Raw genomic sequence first — 19766 nt, 5'->3', positions numbered from 1 at the left:
CAAATACTGCAAGATTTTTAGTGGCGTTTTAGTCAAATTAATTGAGTTGAATTTGGTCTACTTTCAGGTTACAAGTGGTAAAAACAGGTAACTCTCTGTTACATTTCCTTTTCAGAAATCTGAACTGTCTTTCGAAAACTTTTTGCAGTATTCCCCTCAATCTTAAGAGAGGGGTGTGTGTGTGTGTATGTGTGTCTGGGTGTGTGTGCTTTGTTCAGAGTTTATAATTGTTATCAGTAGTGGAGTCCAGTAAGAGCTTATTTAGCCAAACCAAAAGCAGAACACAAATTCCTTTAAATTTAAATATCTTTTTACCTTAATTTGAAAGAGATCTTTGTTTTACCTATGGGAATCTCGATAGTGCCTATTAAATTTTGAAGTTCCTCTCTGATGCTGGCATTTTATCATTTGCATGTATTTATGCATTTACTATTGTAGTACCTTTATGTTGTTATTGAATTTTATTCCAGAATGTCTGATAGGGGATCTTGGATAATGCTGACATATATAATTTGGAAGAGAATGTGAAATAGAACAGAAACATATAATGGTACAGAAGGGAATTCGGCTCATTTAAGTATATGGTCTTTATCCAATTCAGAGCCTTTGGGGGGAAAAACTTAAATTTTTGCATGTTGTCTTAGGAGAAGGCACAAAAAACAATGGTTGTAATTAAAGGAGGAGACATAAAATTTAGAGCAGAAGGACACATTAAATGATAATGTTTATCCATAACTTTACACTCATTATTCACTAGAAAATAGAATTTTCAGATTAGTAAATTTGGAACACAAGATTGGACATACACAAATCAATCCTTCCTCCATTCTCTTTGGAACTGGCTGCCTACAAAGAACACACATTCTGCTCTGCTCCAACATATAGTAAACTTTAAAGGGCCACCATCTTTCTTTGATACTAGTACTGAAATGATACTGTTTAATTCTGGAGTTCAGAATAAGAAGCCCAGTATTTTCCACACTGAAGGTGGTACATTCTCAGAAAGTTAGACACAAATAACACTACCATTGTGATCTAACTTCTTTATGAATTTCTATTCTAAACTTACCCTTGTTTAGCATCCCCCTAATGTTGTTCCATATATATATATCAGGTCGTTTCGGGGCTATGACCTAAGCTCACTGTACCAAGTAATTCCCATGCCTTACTACGCACACATATGAAACTTTAGGCACCTTTTTTGTGCCTGTAAAACTTTCATCTGGTCTCAAATCTAGGAACCATTAAAGGCTGTCTCACCAAAACTTAACAATTTCTTTGAAAATTTCTTCAATTCCAAAAAAGATAGCCTTTACATACGTGTAAAAAACCACATTGGGCAGGAGGTTGGAGTTCTTGACCAATAAGAGAAAGAAGTGTAATTGCAACTTGATTTCAACAATGGGAATGCATGCCCAGTAAAAACCTAGTTTCCTTATTGTCCACATATGACATGTATTGCATTTGTTAAAAGCCTACTTTAAAATGAAAATGTCTTTGATATATATGATTTAATTGGTTAAATCCGACATATTTTTTTATGCCTGGCTAAAACTAGCTCATTGAAACAATAGAGATTTGATAGGTGAACAAAGGAAGACAAAGTTTTGGAGCTTGGGTCCTCTTGGAAATCAGATTTCATGAAATATTTAGGGAAGTAAAATGTAAAAAAGATCACACATAGCAAACACTTAATATAGTTAGTAAAAAAGATCACACATAGCAAACACTTAATATAGTTAGGCTTTATTTTAGGGATCTTTAAGCATTATGTGATTTATTCCTAAGAGCAGACCTATTAAGTGCTACAATTATGGTAATCATGTCACAAGTGATAGAACTGAAGCATAAAGTTATTAAATAAAAATAACAGATATTTAGTGAATACTTATGTGCCAGGAGATGTTTTTCAAGTGCTTTTCAAATATTCTTCAAGTAACGCTATGAATAAGATCCATTGTCTCATAGTTCACAAGAGAAGAAATGGAGCCAGCACATTTACAAAACTAAGTCACAGGGCTAATAGGGTGCATGTACAATTTATACTCAAATGACCTGGTTTAATTTCCATGTCCTTAAACTTGATGCCACACTGCTCACTCCTCATTTGTATATGGATCAAGGATCTTGGTGAAAGATCTATATGATGATCTTTACCACTATACAAAACCACTTCACCAGAATTTTTGGCACAGAGGAAACAAAAACCTAGCTGGGAAGTCAAAAAAGTGTTATCTTTTTTTCCGTTTTCCAATATTTTTCTTTTAAGAATAAACTTACCTATCTCATGAAACATAATGAGAAAAATATTGCTATGGCTATGATGGTGGATTAGCTTATTTATCAGTGAATCTACATTTCCTCTTTCTGACCACTATGAGAAAGCATATACTTTGCAGAAAATTAATAAGTTTGGCCATATGACTTCTTTTGACAATACAATGTATATGGGAAGTGACAGCTATGAGTTCTGAGCCCAGGAATTAAGCAGCACATTTCTGCTTGCTCCTCTGAGAGCTGCTAATCTCTGCTATAGAAGGTCATGTACCAAGTAGCCCATTGTTCTGAGAATAAAACATATAAAAAAAAGATATGACCTTAATCTGTGGTCTAAAGGCAAATCCATTTATGCCCAGGCTACCTCAACTGAAACCCAGCCAAACCACAAATGGGTTAACGAGAAATAAATTCTTATTTTTAAATGTCAGTGCTGTCTTGGGTTTTTGTAACACAACTTTAGCAATTAGTTACATCTACCATTAACATATTATATGAAATTAATTTTGAACAGTCATATATTTTCTCTACATGAATACAAGGAATAAATATAGAGAGTATAAAGAATATATATATTAAAAGAGATAAATGTGTATGAAATATTAATTTATTTTTTAAATAGTATCAAGTGTAAGCTTTCTCCCTCTTCTAATTAAATTAGGTAGAAATATCTCTGAATCATTGTCAAGTTACTAAAGTTTATCTCAAATTCTGTCAATTACTAGCAGTTTGACCCACACAAATATTTTTATCCACTTATTCTTGTTTTCTTCATTAACATTTTATTTTTTCCATGAAAGTATTTTTTAAACATGATAATAAGCAGTGACAAAAGGGGAGAGATAGAAAATTCAGTAAAACAAGATACCTTCCAAAATATCTGATATCCAGTGGAGGAAAAACACAGACATGTAAAAAATATCAGCGGACACCAATTATTACCAAACGAAAATGCCAACCTCCACCAAAAATAAATCTAATCATTGATAATGCTAGACAAAAATAGATTCAGAACATACCAATAGGTTCCTTCTCGGAGGAGGTGGGGCAGATCTAAATGGTTCTTATACAACAAGCTTGTTGTTTTGCATAGTAACCTTGAGTGCCAATTAACAATTTATTACCTCAGCTCCAAATCTAACACTCATTGCCTTGTTCTGAGATAATGGAGCTAGATCCTGTAAACTTTTCTTCCTTGTCGGCTCACATGCTGTTTTGTCAGTAAAAGGCACTGGAGAGACACTGCAGGAGAAGGGGCTCTTCTTCCTGGTTTCAAGGTGTTTTCTCTCCTTTGGCTGCTATGGTGCTGTTTCCAGCTGCATGAGTGCAGGAAGTCCTGTGGTAGTCCCTCTCCAGCAAGTTTTGTGTCCAGTCCCAGTCATAGTTCCTTGCCCTCCAGCCTCGGCTTGCTGACACTCTGGTAGGGAGGTCTTCCTGCTTCCCAGTCACAGCCTGAGATCCATCCTCACCCACTGACTGAGGAACCACTCTGTCCCAGGGCAATCCAGTGAACATGACTGCCATGAAGCTGTCTGCACCCACACTGTCTTCAGTGATGTCTGAAACCCAACCTCAGTGAGTAGACCTGGCTGCAAAGTGATTCCTCCTTTGGGTACTCTCCTTTAACCCTAAGGCAGTTTATGTAATTTTCTTTTACTCCCTCTTACTAGGCTATCCCCTACAAATAGTTAATAATTCTTTACATCAAACTTCTCCTGGTTTCCGTCTCCTGACTCGACTCTGACTTATGCACTTTACAACTTTGGGTTGTTGAATACGCATTTTCAACAACTTCAAGGGCTAGGACAAATGAATTAATTTGAAAATATGAGTGGAATTATTCAGCCTATCAAGCCTTAGAAATAACAGTTCTTGATATTATGTTTTGAGATTTATATATCATTTGTTTTAATAAATAACAAAAATTTAAAAAATATATAATATGTACCTGGGTATATATTTTAAAAATTAACAGATACAAAGATTTAAAAATAATTCTAGAACACAAAAGGTGAAGCCTTAGACAAACTGTGGACTTTAGGTGATTATGATACATCAATGTGGAGTCATCCTTGGTAACAAATGTCCATTCTCGTGAGTGATGTTGATAATAGGGGAGGCTATGCCTGTGTGAGGACAAGGGGCATATGGGAAATTTCTGTACCTTCCCCTTAATTTTGCTTTGAACCTAAAACTACTCTAAAAAATAGTATCTTAAAAAGTAGTTGGCTTTTGAAAAAATATGGTTTTTATAGTCGGTGAGAGTAGCATTATACCAAATATAGTTCAGCTAAAGTGCCTGGTGCTTACAAACATATCTTTTTGTTTCTAAACAGGATTCAGAAGACAGTTTGTTTTCAGGAAAATACAAGAATGCACAATTCTTATCTCCCTCTGAAGATACTGAGAACCTGAAATACATAGATAATATATCATTTATTTTAGTAATATATAATAATATTTTGATAAATAAATACAATATTTAGACTACGAGTTTTATATCTAAATCTGAATAATTCCCATATATTTTTTCCTATGGAAACAGTTAAATAACTATGTTTGTACAATTGTTCATATATTGCTTTTTTCCTTCTAAGATTAATTTCTTCAAGGCGTAAAATAGAAGAGCTCTCAAGAAACTTACTGTTTGGAAGAAAAAGTTGAGCCGTTTGGCCACACCCATGAATTAGTATTGCTTCTATGGAAGAGTCCAACCCATGACAAAACCCTGAAGGAGTTCAAAACATTCTACGGAAAAGAAATTTTATTAGAAGTGAAACAAATTATTATTATTATTATTATTATTATTATTATTATTATTTTTGTTGGAGAGGATGCGCCCTGAGCTAGCATCTGTGCTGATGTTCCTGAATTTGGTATTTGAGTTGCCAGCACAGCATGGCCATTGACGAGTGGGGTAGGCCCACACCCGGGAACTGAATCCAGGCTGCCGAACTTAATCACTGGGCCACACTGCCAGCCCCTAGAAGTCAAATAAATTTTTGGAACTAATTTGAATTTTGTAATAAGAAATAAAGTTAATTCTTTTTACTTCATAGTGTCTTTCAATTTAGAATATAATGTTACACACTGGAACATTAGGTAAATATGTTAGTTTGACTAAGTGAAGTGGATAAACTGACAAAGATGCAATTTCTAGGCTCTGAGAATTAATCAAAGACTAACAATAATTTGTGAGGTGGAAAAACTGCTAGAGATTCAAGTGAAATAGAGCAAATTTGTAGTTTTCTCGCCTAGCACTACTCCAATGTCTACCCTCATCCCCACTCCAGCTTAGTGAGCAAGAAAAATTGCAGTTTTTACATTTGGGGAAGGCTGCAAAAATCAACACTGTAGCTGCCAAAGGGGCAGACTTGATTATCAGAGGGGAACGGGTCATGAAATAGCCCACTACTTTTTCAGTTCAAAGTGCTGAATTTTCTAGATAATCGATGAGGAAAACCCATATTTTTTCTTGTTGAAGGTTGTGATATTCTTTGTGTCAAGCACAGTGCCAACCATAAATAAATGTGAAGGTAATAAAATGAGAGTACAACAGAAGATATTACATTAGCTCTACACAGTCTTGGATGATGGAAAAAATGTGCAGATTTGTGAAGGAGACCAAGATGATCCCAATAAAAAGTAGACACCAAAGAAGACATGAGAACTGAGTGCAAAGTTATAAGCACTCCCCAAAACACACACACACACACACACACACACACACATGTGGCAGAGGGTAGAAGCCCTACTGACTTGTAGTATTTGAATACAGCCTTTCAAAAAAATTACTGATTGACAACTAAGCTATGTAATCACAAAGGTAATCCTTAGGAAGTCAGGCTAGAAAATAAAAACAAACAATAAGAATTTGAAAAAACTGAACAGAAATATCAGAGGCACACTTCCGAGGAGAAGATTCTGCAGAAAAGTTTATGCACATTACAAAAAAATAATAAATCTAAGAAACATGAAATAGAATCCACATTTCCTAAACTGTATTATAAAATGTATCTACTTAAAAAAATAGAAAACCTGCAAGGAAATTGGAAAATATCTTCCATACTCAGGGGGAAAAAAAAACAGACAATAGAATCTTTTACTGAGATTAAATGTTGGATATATTAGAAAAATGTTTTAAAGTAATTATTATAAATATATGTAATTTATAGAGTAAACTATGTTTGAGTAATTAAATGAAAATATGATGGCAGTGACAAAACAAGCAGAAAATTTCAATAGAGAAATAAAAATTATATAAAAGAACTCAATAGGAATTCTGAGTTCAAAAATATATTGTGTGCAATGAAAACTTCACCAGATTGATTCTACAGAAAATTTGAGATGCAGAAGAAAGAATTGATGAAATTGAGGATGGAATAATACAAATTATTTATCCCAGAGGATGCGACAGAAAAATTAACATAGTTCAGGACCTTTGAAACAGTATCAAGAAAATCAACAAAGGTGTAAATATAGTCTGAGAATAAGAGAGACAGGAAGGGACAGGAAAACAATTTTAAGACACTATGAATGAACAACTTCTTAATTTTGATTTTAAAAATATTTATAGAGCTAAGGAGCCCAGAAAATACTAATAGACTCAGCACATTGAAATTCACATCTCAAAACATCGTAATCAAATGACTGAAGAACACTTGAAGACAAAGACAAAAAAATAATCTTGAAGGAACAGGCAGGATTATGAAGTGACTTGAGTCAGTGAGAAAATCAGGGCATGGGTGGGATATTTCCCACCTCCAGCAACACTTAGGCCACGTCACCTCCACGTTTGTCCTAGACACTATTCCCTATTGGGGGGAGGTGACATTAGCAAGATGGAGGAATAGGAAGCCTCAGGTCCTTGTTCTCCCATGAAAACAATTGAACAATATATCCAGAAATAAACTATTTTATTTGATATAATGATTTTTGACAAGAGTGTCAGACATTCAATGGGGAAAGGACAGTATCCTCCACAAATAGTGTTAGGAAAACTGGCTATCCTCATGCAAAACAATGAAGGTGGATGCTTACGTTACACTATAAGCAAAAGTTAACTCAAAATGGATTAAAGACCTAAACATAAGACCTAAAAATCGTAGAAAAAAACAAATGGGGAAAGTTAATGACATTGTATTTGGCATTGATTTCTTGGATATGACACCAAAAGCACAGGTGACAAAAGCAAAAATAGTCTAATGGTACTACATCAAACTAAAACACTCTCTTCATTAAAGGACACAAAGTATAGAATAAGAGAAAATATTTGCAAATCCTATCTGATAAGGGATTAATATCCAAAATATATAAGGAACTCCTACAATTCAACAACAACAAAAAACAAATAACTTAATTAAAAAATGGGCAAAGCTATTGAAGAGATACCTCTCCAAGAAAGATATCCAGATATGAAAAGATGCTCAATAGCACTAATTATTAGAGAAATGCAAATCGAAACCTCAATGAGATATCACTTCATACCCATTAGGATGGCTACTACCAAAAAAAAGAAAGAAAGAAAATAACAAGTGTTGGAAAGGATGTGGAGAAAAAAACTCTTGTATACTGTTGGTGGGAATGTAAATTGGCTTCCTCTACGGAAAACAGTATGGAGGTTCCTCGAAAAATTAAAAACAGAATTACTATATAAATCAGCAATCCCATGGGTGGAAATATATCCAAAAGAATTGAAAGCAAGATCTCAAAGAGATATTTGTACACCTATGTTCATTGCAGTCAAGAATGTACAATGTTCAAGATAGGCAAGTGGTAAAAGCAACCCAAACGTCCATTGATGGATGAATGGATAAAGAAAATGTGGGGTATACATATGTGATATTATTCTTTCTTAAAAAGGAAGGAAATCCTGTCACATGCTACAACGTGGATGAAACTCCCCAAATATGCTAAGGCAAATAAGCCAGTCACAAAAAAATATGTATGATTTCAGTTATATGAGGTTTCTATAGTAGTGAAACTCATAAAAGTAGAATGGCAATTACTAAGGGTTGGATGGTTAGAGAGACAATGGGATTTATTGGTCAGTGAGTATAGAGTTTCAGTTTTGAAACTTGAAAAAGTTCTATATATAGTTCTATATATCTGTTGTAGAACAATGTGAATATAGTCAACATGACTAAACTGTACGCTTGATTTCTTTGTAGTGTACAGAGCTATCAAATTATAATGTTGCACACCTGACTCATATAATAAAAAAGAAAATATCTCCTAATTTAAAAAAATGTTTAAGACGCATTGTGTAGTTAAAAAGTAATAAATAATTTGTAAAATATTGAATGATTCCACTCTATGACATTCTGGAAAAGGCAAAACTATGGTAAATACTCTTAAGTGTTTTTGAAATTAGCAAGAGAAAAACTACAGATTACATATAGAAAAAAATATGATTAATAGATGAGTTCTCATCAGAAGCAATAAAGATGAGAAGGCAGTGGATGACATATTCAAAGAACTGAAAGTACCAAAAAAAAACAATGAAACTCTCAAATAACAATTCTAAATTCAGCAAAACAGTCCTTCAAAAGAGAAGGTCCAATAAGGATCTCACAACATACACGAAAAGGAGAGAATTTATTAGCAGAACTGTCTTCAAAAAATATTCTTCAGCTAAAAGTAAATGATCCTAGATGTAACTCGTATCCACAAGAAGGAATGAAAAGCAAGAGAAATGTTGAATATGTGGGTAAATATGAGGTTTTTTTGTGTGTTCATTTTCTTCTCTTAGTTTCTTTAAAAAATAAGATTATTTAAACAACAATTATAACACCGTATGGTTGGGTCTTTATCATGAGTACAACGTTGGCAAGTGGGTACCTCGTGGCAGGAAAGAAAACTTAATTTTTTAGCATTTGTTGATTTCTGTGATGTAAAGACACCTAGAATTGTTCATTTCGAGACACCGATGTGAAATCATAAATGTAGTGCTAGAAAGGGTATGCATAATCGGTGTTCCCAAACCAGTGCTAGCTGGCTTCAGTACAATATTGTTAGAAGTAATATTAAGACCATAAAGGAGGGGGAGAGGAAATGGAGCTGTTAGTGCTAAGTTTCTGTATTTACCGGAATTCAGTCAGAATTAATTTGAAGTAGATGGTAATCAGTTAAAGATATATTTGTAATACTCTCAGCAACTACTGAGAAAATAATTTTTAAAATATAGCCGAACTATCAACAGAGGAATAAAATGGAACACCCAAATAACATGTTTAACACCAAAGATGTCAGGAAAGGTGGAACGAAGGATCAAAAGACACAGACAAAGAAGAAAGGGTGAAATGGCATATCTTAATCCAACTATACCAATGATTATATTAAATGTGAACGGATAAACATTCCAATCAAGAGATAGAAATTGTTATACTGAATAAAAAAGTAAGATGCAGGGGCCGGCCTGGTGGCATAGGGGTTAAGTTCACACGCTCCACTGCAGCAGCCCAGGGTTCGCAGGTTCGCATCCTGGGCCCGGACCGATGCACTGCTTATCAAGCCATGCTGTGGTGGCATCCATATAAAGTAGAGGAAGATGGGCATGGATGTTAGCCCAGGGCCAGTCTTCCTTAGCAAAAGAGGAAGACTGGCAAGAGATGTTCGCTCAGGGTTAATCTTCCTCACAAAAAAAAGTAAGATTCATCTATATGCTCTCTATATCAAACATACTTCAGATTCAAAGGCACAAATAGGCAAAAGTAAAGGATGGAAAAAGATATACCCTAAAATCACTAATCATAAGTGAGCAGAAGTGGTTCTTTTAATATCAGAAAAAGTAACTGTTAAAACAAGAAATATTATTAGAAATAAAAAAAAAATTCAAAATGTTAAAGCTGTCAGTTCAAAAGGAAGGTAAGACAACTAAACCATATATTCACCTAACAACAGAACCCTCAAACACGTGAAGTGGCAACTATCAGAATCAAAAGGAGAAATAAACAATTTAATAATTATTGTTGGAGATTTAAAAGCTCTTCTTTCAGTGATTGATAGAACAGCTAGCATTAAGACTATGGAAGACTGTAAAAACATTATGAACCAGCTTGATATAACTGGCATTTATAGAAAGTATTCTAATTTATAAAAGGTTCACATAGTTCAAAGATGAAATCAAAAAGGAAATCAGAAAATACCTTATACTAAATAATAATAAAATGAGAATATATAAAAAAGTCAGGATGGAACTACATTAATACTTAAAGACTATTCATAGTTTTGTCTCTCATATTCAAAATGAAGAATGTTCTAAAATGAATGAACTGAGCAGCTTCCTTTTCAAGAAGCTATAAAAATAAGAATCAATTAAAGTTATAGAAGGAAGAAATGATAAACATATATTTAGCTGAAAGTTTATTCTGAAATCTGTATACTGTTTATGCTGAAATCTGTAGACTGTTTATGCTGAAATCTGTATACTGTTTATGCTGAAATTTGTATACCAGAATAACTCATGGTGGCCCCAAATGGATCACTACCCAAATATCCACGAGCATCAGCAATAGAATAGATAAATATGCTGTAGTATAATCAGACAATGGAACAGCAAGGAGGTATTGACCGTTACAACTTCATGCAACAACATGGATGAATCTCACAAGTTTAACTTTACCTGAAAAAGCCAAAAATAAAGAATACATACTGTATGATTCCATTTATATAAAGTAGTTTTTAATTCAGAAGACTATGAGAGGGTCATTTTGTAGTGCAGGGGAATTTCAATTTCTCATTCCAAGTGATGGTTACACTTGATGAAAATTCAGTAAGCTGTTGGGATATAGTACGTGCATCCCGCTGCGTGTATATTACACTTCAATAAAATTACCATAAAAACAATATTATGAAAATATGCAAATACACTTTAAAATACATATATAAAGCGGAAGAAATTCTAACAAATACAACTTGTAAAAACTAAAACTAAACAAAAAGAAATACAAATACTAGAATTGTCTTACAACTTCTGTTAGAATTTTATCTGTAACTCAAAAAACTTTCCACATTCTGTTGCAGATCATTTTGATGCTGAAGTAAGCAATATATACAAAGAAAATATAATGCCAATCTTGCAATATCTCTTGTAGGGTAGAGAAAAGAGAAGATACTTTCAGCAAGATGAAACAGGCTAATAAAATATGAGTTATGTGTATTTTTGATGACACTATCACACAAAAAAGGAAATTACATGTCAATGGCAATCATAAATTGACATAAAGATTGCAGCAATTCACAAAAATAATAGACCATGACACAAGTGGATTGATTGAAGCAATACCATGTTGGGTTCACATTTGAAATTCCATAAAATTAATCCATCTCATTAACAGAGTAAAAAAGAAAAATGATGTCATTGGGGCCTGGCCGGTGGTGTAGTGGTTAAGTTCGCACCCTCTGCATTGGTGGCCCGGGGTTCGCAGGTTCGCATCCGGGGTGCAGACCTATGCACCACTCATTAAGCCATGCTGTGGTGATGTCCCATATACAAAATAGAGGAAGATGGGCACAGATGTTAGCTCAGGACCGATCTTCCTAAGCGAAAAGAGGAAGATTGGCAATGGATGTTAGGTCATGGGCAATCTTCTTCATGAGAAAAAAATTGTTTTTAATTAGAATAAAGAGAAAAATGATGTCCTCACTTTGATGCAGAAGGTACTGATAAAATTAACACTCATTCTTGCTTTAAACAAGAAAAGCAAAACGATCTTTAAAAAAGATAGGAATAAAAAGGAAAAAACCATGCAAAGACCTTGAACAGACAGGATAACTTTGAGAAAGAAGAACTGATAAAGTAATATAAATTTACCATAAAAAAAAAAGTGCTTAAAGTAAGGAATTGACATAAAAACAGATAACTAGATCGTGAAACATGTTAGAAGGTGCAAAACTATTCCTACACATATACAGAATGCAGATTTCAACAAAAACGCAAACTCATTAAGTGGAGAAAGTACAGTCTTTTCAATAAACATTGTGGAAACAGTTGGCTATCAATATGAAATATAATAAAAATAATAATTTTATCCTTACCTTACACTGTATGTACAAATAAGCTCAAAATTGGTCACAAACCAAAGTGTAAATTATGAAACCTCAGAAAGATGTATTAGATAATCTACACGACCTTGTGTTAGGTAGAGATTTCTTAGATACAACACCAAAGCTATGATCCATAAAAGAACAATTTAATGAACTGTTCCTCATCAAAATAAAAAATTTCTGCTCTTTCAAGAGAAAAACACGACAAGTCATAGACTTGGAGAAAATATTTGCAAATCATACATCTGATGAAAGGCTAACTTCCAGTATGTATAAAGAACTCTGACGGGGCAGGCCTGGTGGCATAGCAGTTGCTTTTGCCTGCTCTGCTTTGGCAGCCTGGGGTTTGCTGGTTCGGATCCTGGGTGCGGACCTAGGCACCGCTCATCAAGCCACGCTGAGGTGGCATCTCACATGGAGCAACTAGAAGGATGCACAACTACGACATACAGCTACCTACTGGGGCTTTGGGGAAAAAAAGGAGGAAGATTGGCAACAGATGTTAGCTCAGGGCCAGTCTTCCTCAAAAAAAAAAAAAAAACTCTCAAACTAAATAACAAAAAATATGCAAAATATTTCAATGAATATTTCACCAAAAACATATACAGATGGCAAATAAGTACATGAAAAGACGCTCAATATTTTTAGCCTTACGAAAATTAAATTAAAATTACTACACATCAGACTTCCTGTTCTGGAAATATGGAATGGATGAACTTTTTAGTGGTAGCACTTTTACTGGATAGTGCTCCCGAAGAGAGAGTGGATAGTACTTTTCCCTATTCCTCCCACTAAATACAGCTCAAAACAGTGGGCATTGTATATAAGACAAGTATAAGAAGATTCTGAAAGCTGAGAAAGCTGACGGAACTGGGACCTGGGATCTGAGGGATTATATGGTGGTGAGCTCCCTGGAATTTCTTTGACCTCATATATCTCCGACTGGATGCTGGAGAAACAGGCAAACCAGAACACCAATGGCTACAGACAACAGTCTCAAGAAAAGTTTTTTCTCTCCAGTCAAAGGACCAGAAAAGGGGCAGGCTAGAGAAGCAGAAAACTTTTAGACTCTTAATTGTCTTATTCCAACCAAAATCCACAGAAAAATCCAGTGCAAGTATCACTCAGGAATTAAGGGGAAATCAAGACATTCTCAGATAAAAGAAAACTAAGAAAATGTGGCACCATCAGGTCCACTCTAAAAGAATAGCTAATGGGAATCGTCTAAGCAGAAATTAAATCTTGGATATTCAGGAAGGAAGAGAGAACAAAAGAAGGAATAAAATATCATTACATAGGATAGACTTTCCTTTTCCTCTTGTGTTTTCCAAATTGATAATTGAAGCAAAATTAGAAGTTGAAGCAATATTATAACATGTGATTCTCAATGTATGTAGATGAAACATATAAGACAATTATATTTTAAATAGATACAGTAAGGGACGTAAAGGAAGGTAAGCCTTCTCCATTTCACTCAAATTTCTGTAGACTATGATAGACTGGATAGACTGTGATTTTATATACATATTATCATCAATATAAAGATAATATATAATATATATTATCCATATAAAGCAGATTAGAGCATATATGTGTGTATATATAACTTCATACATATATGAAAATCTATTTATGAAGAAAAGATCATCTTTGCTATGAACTATGCTCCATAAATTACGCAATGTTGTAGAAAAGTATAAACTTCACTTCCATCTCACAGCATCACAAATACAGCATCACAAAAAATAAATCCAATGGATTATAGACCTAAATGTAAAAGTTAAAAATTAAAGAAAAAAGATAAAACCTAGAGAGTAATATAGAAGATTATATTCATGAGCTTTGACTAATTGCTGAAATAGGTCCAAAATAATCACTAACGCCCAAAATGATAAATTGGACACTAATAACATGAATAAATTCTTGTCATTAATAGATTCCAATATGAGAGTAAAAATGTAAGTCACAGAGTCAAAAAAGTTATTTGCATCTCATAAAATCAAAAAAGAGCTCATATCCAAAATATAACAAAAACATCTAGGAAGGTAAATGACAGACATCATGTAGGAGAAAGGGTAGACAGAACTAGAGACACGAACAGGCACTTCCCAAAGGAGAATATCTTAACGATTAAGAGCTCAGAAAAATATGTTCAATCAAATAGTACTCAGTAAAATGTCTATTAATATCATAATGATACTGTTATATAACAATCAGAACCTACAATATTAAAATTCCTGAGTACTAAGTTTTGGAACAAGGAACTATTGGATAAAATATGTATTCACACAAAACTAGGAAAATGTTGAGATAATTTAGTAAATTTGATATAGACATATATTTATGACCCTGCAATTTCATTCTGACACATAGAGGACAATACATTATAATTATACATAAATGCAATTATAACAATATAATAATATTTATAAATTGTTATATATTACAAATATAATAATATTATATAAATATAATTTATTGTATATAACATATTTATATGTCATATATAAATTATAAAAATGCAATATAATATGTACACAAGGATTTTCATAAAATAATTATTTATAATACCCACATATTAAAAAGCAACTAAATGTTTGCTCTGTAGAATAGATTACAAAATGTCAAATTCATATAATACAGAGGTTAAAATTAACAAACTACAGAGAAATGCAAAAATTGGATGAATTGCAAAAATACAATACGAGAATGAAGAAGACATATAAAAATCATACTGAATGTTGTATAATATAAAGTTCAAAATTTTTCAATGATGATTTATAATATTAAAAATCAGAATAGTGCTTAAGTGAGGAGGGAGGAGAAATGATGAGAGTACACTCGGAGGTGGGCTGCTGGGGGCTGGAAACTTCTATTTCATGACCTGATTTGTAATCACATGGGTCTTTTTAGTTTGTGATCAACCTGCACAATCATGATATGTTTAGTTTCCTTGATGTATGGTATAACTAAATAGAAAAGTTTATTTTAGGACAAAAAGCATTTATGGAAACGTGGTTTTCTATGAAAAGCAAGAACTGGAAATTATCAAATGTGCATTAGTGATATAAAAATATAAATGAAGTCAAACAATGGAATAACCACAGACTTTAAAATAAAAAACTAAAAATATATACAAAAATATGGATGAATTCTACAAATATAATATTGATCAAAATAAGCTTTTAATAAAATTTTAGTAACATTGAAAATCTTACCATTTCTTCTTCATTATCTATGTAAAGCAGGTTAGAGTTCTTAGAAGCACAGTCCGTCAAACTCTCATTCCATGCTTTTCTTTCAATACTAATGTAATAGCAATTGTTGGAATATGTTATCCACTCCTTTGGACAACGACCACAATGATATGCTGAAGAAAGATTACGAATTGTTATCCAAAGCAATTTGAGTTCTAAAAAATGGAAATTAACTTACAGACTTGCATAGGTATAAACATATATGTACATAACATATCTATGCAACCTCACAAGTTGGTACACATAAAACAAAAAAAAAAACACTCATATACACAGTTACAGAGAAGGGTCAGCCTCTCGTCTCCTAATTTATGTGCCCATAGAAAGCAAATACACAAAGAAAAATATCCACCCTGTATATGTCCTGAAAATCAACAAATGAAACCACTATTTTAGAATATTAAAATTATTTATCTCTTATCAGTAGGAAATTTGAGCCAGTTGACAGCAATGGGTATGGTGATTTTAAATGATTTTTCTTCATATTGTTGCATAAGAAGAATAATCTCCTCTAATCATTATTTATGAACATTTATTACTCAATTTTAATTCATTGTATGCCCAAAAATCTATTATCATTTTTTTTCCTCAAATTTTTTATTTTAACAATCTTAAAACCTACAGAAGTGGAAAAATAGTACATTAGAAACTTGCATTTTATAACCTTTACTTTACCAATTATTAATGCTTTGTTGTTTGCCTTCTTTCAGATACATATTATTCATGTTTTACATATCTATAAATTTATACACACATACATATATATTTATATGCTTTGTTTTGCTGACACTTTGAAAGCAATCAGACACTTCACTTATAAATATTTCAGAATGTGTCTTCTAAGAATAAGGCCATTTTTCGATACTAAACCACAATACTATTTTCAAGCTTAAGAAAATTTATATTAATTCAAAATGTTATCTAATATATACTGCATATTCATATTTATCTGATTGTTCCAAAATATGTTTCTCATACCTTTTAACTAGCCTAAGATTGAGACAAAATAAAAATGATACTAATATCAGAACTTTGAGAATTGTTATATACCTTTCTGATTCCTTGTTATCAGGGATGAATCGTTCTGCTCCAGAGGTACAATAGCTAGAAAAATTAGTATTAAAAAAAGTAATTTGTATAAAAATTAATATTATCTAATTAAATCACAATTTAAATTTCTTACTTTGAAATTTGGTGTATTGTTTAGAGTGAGAATAATGTGGAAAAATACTATTATATGAAAAATTAATAAGGTAATAAAGACTGGGAGAAAAATATTTCAAAACCCTAAAGGACCAGACTTCACCATCTTTTAAAATATTGGGTTTAACCAACCTCAAGAATTAGTTTGCTTTCTCAATAAAGTCTTTTAGTCTCCTAATGTATGTCTTTGAGTTATGAAATCAGAATACATATATATGTAATACTTTCTACAATCATTCTCTTATTTACACTTTTGATAAATTCAGAATAACCATTCCATATGTAGTCTAAAAGCATACATTAAAATGAGAATTCTAGTCCATAATATTATGAAATGTTTAGAGGCACTGATGATCATTAAAGTAAAAAGTCCCCGTATAATCTTTCAAAAATCTACTTACAGGGAATAACAGCTATCATTGTTACCACACTGCAGAGCAGGACAAGGCAGATGAGTCCCAGGATCCCAGCAATGAGCTTCCCTGGAGGTGATGGTAAACCTACAGGGAGAGAAATGGAAACACTGAGAAAGGAGAGATGGAGACAGTTGTTTAGATAGTTTCCATATAAGAGAACCGACATGCACAGGGAATCATATACATAAACTTGAACCACCAACCCCTATCTACCATTGTAATCTTTGTCTCAGAATATACCATTGCATTTTCAGTAAATATAGTGCTCCTTGAGTTGTTAGTCAAAAACCACAAATCTTAACAATGGCTGAATGAAATTAGTCCTCAGATTTCATGTTAGAATACCATATTCCAACTTCAAGCTCTGATCTTCACAAATGAAAAATAGGTGAGCTTATTCCCTACTCTTTCCCCGCACCTCTGTGCCTCAGCTGCATAATCTAGAACAGTGATACTGTTTGTGTGTCTATTAAAAGTTTTACCTTTGCCGTGGTGGTTCCTGTCTTCCCCTTGAAGATCCTGAGAGGAATTTGGAAGGTTTAATTCAGCATAGGTTATTTCCTCCTCAGTTACTGAAATGGAGCTTTTAGTGCCCTTAGATTTCATTTGCTGTTTCTTTGAGTCCTTAACCAGATTCAGCTCTGCATAGGTTATGCTTTGATTATTCATCTCTGCAGCTGAGTGATGTCAAGGACTGTGCTCTATGAAAACTGTACTTGAGTGTTTAATAGATGGTTTATATAACAACAAGATGCCTAGTACAGCCGAATGGGTGGAGTTGAGGTGAGTAATAGTACTCATTTTGCAGTTGAACAATGTAAAAGTGTGGTTCTAATTTTCTTACAGCTTTAACATGTTTCATGATGGAATAAGTAGTTTTTGAAATGATTTCCTATGTTTGACACAAGATTATTGGTTAGAGAAATGTAAAGCGACAAATTAGTGAGCAATAAAGGAGTTCATAAAGAATAATGTCTTTATAAGTTTAGTCAGATTCCACAGAAACATTTTAACACTATTAGAATAACTGGGTTCAAATTAAAAAGCCATATTAGAAAAAAATGGTGCACCAAGTTTTATCACAATTTTAAAATCCATTCATGGTTGAAAATGAGTGTTCTCAAGTTGGGGGAATAGTAGTGTTAGCATTTATAGTAATTTCCTACACTAAATTAGTTTGATTTAGAAACTTACATTTACTTATTAAAGGGGATGAAGTGTTATCAAATGATCTTTTACTTTGAATGATTGTGGAGATCTGAAAAATCATTAAAATTTAAAGAAATATTTTTATGTTGAAAAGTCTTGTATGACACACTAAACTTATTCAAAACCTAATAAATAATGAAAACAAAACAATTAAAATTTTTTTTAAATACTTATTTAACACAAGTCATGGGAAAGTGATTCAATGGCAAAGATGTGAAACCATAAAATGATAAATAGGAGTGTAGATAATTTATGGAAGAACACTTTTGTTTCAAATTTCCAGAAAGATCCTATGGCTAAGTCAGTGAGGGTAGCTTTAGTTGTGCAACCAATTGTAATAAATCAGATAATATAATTTATTAATTCAGTCAGTGAGCTCTGCTGTCAGATCTGGAATTAATTCTGGCTTTGAAACTGATAATGTGTGACCTTTAAAAAGTTACTTAGTATCGATCTAGCAACCTAGTTTTACTAATCTAAAGCGAGAGTAAAAATATGTAATATAGAATGCATGTAAAACACTTAATACTCAATCTGGGCTTTATAAATTCTCCATATTATGTTAGTTATTTTAACTATTATTTTAACACAAATGCCATGTGGTTATTTCCAATTCCTATTAGTTAAACCAGTAAAGTAATTCATTAGATAGATGTCTCTTTATCAGTATGTTATGTCTTTTTTGCAATGTTTTCTTCAATTTTTTAAAGTTTTTTGTTAGAGTTACGTTTAAATTAGCATTTTATGAAACCCACCCCAACATGATTTTTATTAAAAGTCAAACTACTTTTATTTCATCCAGGTACCTGTATGAGGAGTTACATTCCACCTTCATGATGTGATGAATTCATTTTGAATCAATTTTTAAAGGCTGGGCTAAATACAAAATGTATATAATCTATCTATGTTGATTACAAAATCCCAAGTTAACTGTTCATTGTCATCATGGTTTTTGTATTTCACTTTAAATTTTATCATTTTACAAACACAATTATGCATGTGTATGCACTTTAACTCTCCATAGGCAAGAATTTGAATAATTTAAGAACTCCTCCAACATATTTCATCTTTTATGCTTTTTTATACCCTGAGATAAAGATACTAATGTTCTCTTTGATTTGATTGTATATAAATCGTACCTCAGTGGCATATCCAGCCTTTGTAATCTCCCACTAAAGGAAATGGACTAGCAGACAGGAGAGTAGCCACACATACCTTCTGTTGTCCAGAAAGTGTTTCATCCTCTAGTGGGAGGTCAGGTTACTCTTGTAAACAAACAACATCTGTGGTCTTCACAGACTGCCCTGTGAAGGCTCAGAGTGAAGCAATAGTGGAAAAAGCAGATTTCTGATTAATG

At 32.8% G+C, this 19766-nt stretch overlaps 1 protein-coding gene across 1 annotated transcript; it reads right to left on the bottom strand.

Annotated features, from left to right (window-relative positions):
• Nucleotides 1-4529: 4529 nt before the first annotated feature.
• On the bottom strand, nucleotides 4530-17881 carry LOC131416341 (NKG2-A/NKG2-B type II integral membrane protein-like; the record flags this gene model as incomplete). The annotated part of the gene is made up of 6 exons (XM_058558808.1): nucleotides 4530-4688; nucleotides 4922-5025; nucleotides 15543-15694; nucleotides 16632-16685; nucleotides 17186-17284; nucleotides 17683-17881. Coding segments are annotated over 6 exons (729 nt in total), but the record flags the coding sequence as incomplete, so codon positions are not given.
• Nucleotides 17882-19766: the final 1885 nt, after the last annotated feature.

This window comes from Diceros bicornis, chromosome 17 (assembly GCF_020826845.1).
Source record: "Diceros bicornis minor isolate mBicDic1 chromosome 17, mDicBic1.mat.cur, whole genome shotgun sequence".
Taxonomy (NCBI): domain Eukaryota; kingdom Metazoa; phylum Chordata; class Mammalia; order Perissodactyla; family Rhinocerotidae; genus Diceros; species Diceros bicornis.
Note: the sequence above shows the minus strand (reverse complement) of the source record. Positions and strands in the feature narration are given on the sequence as shown.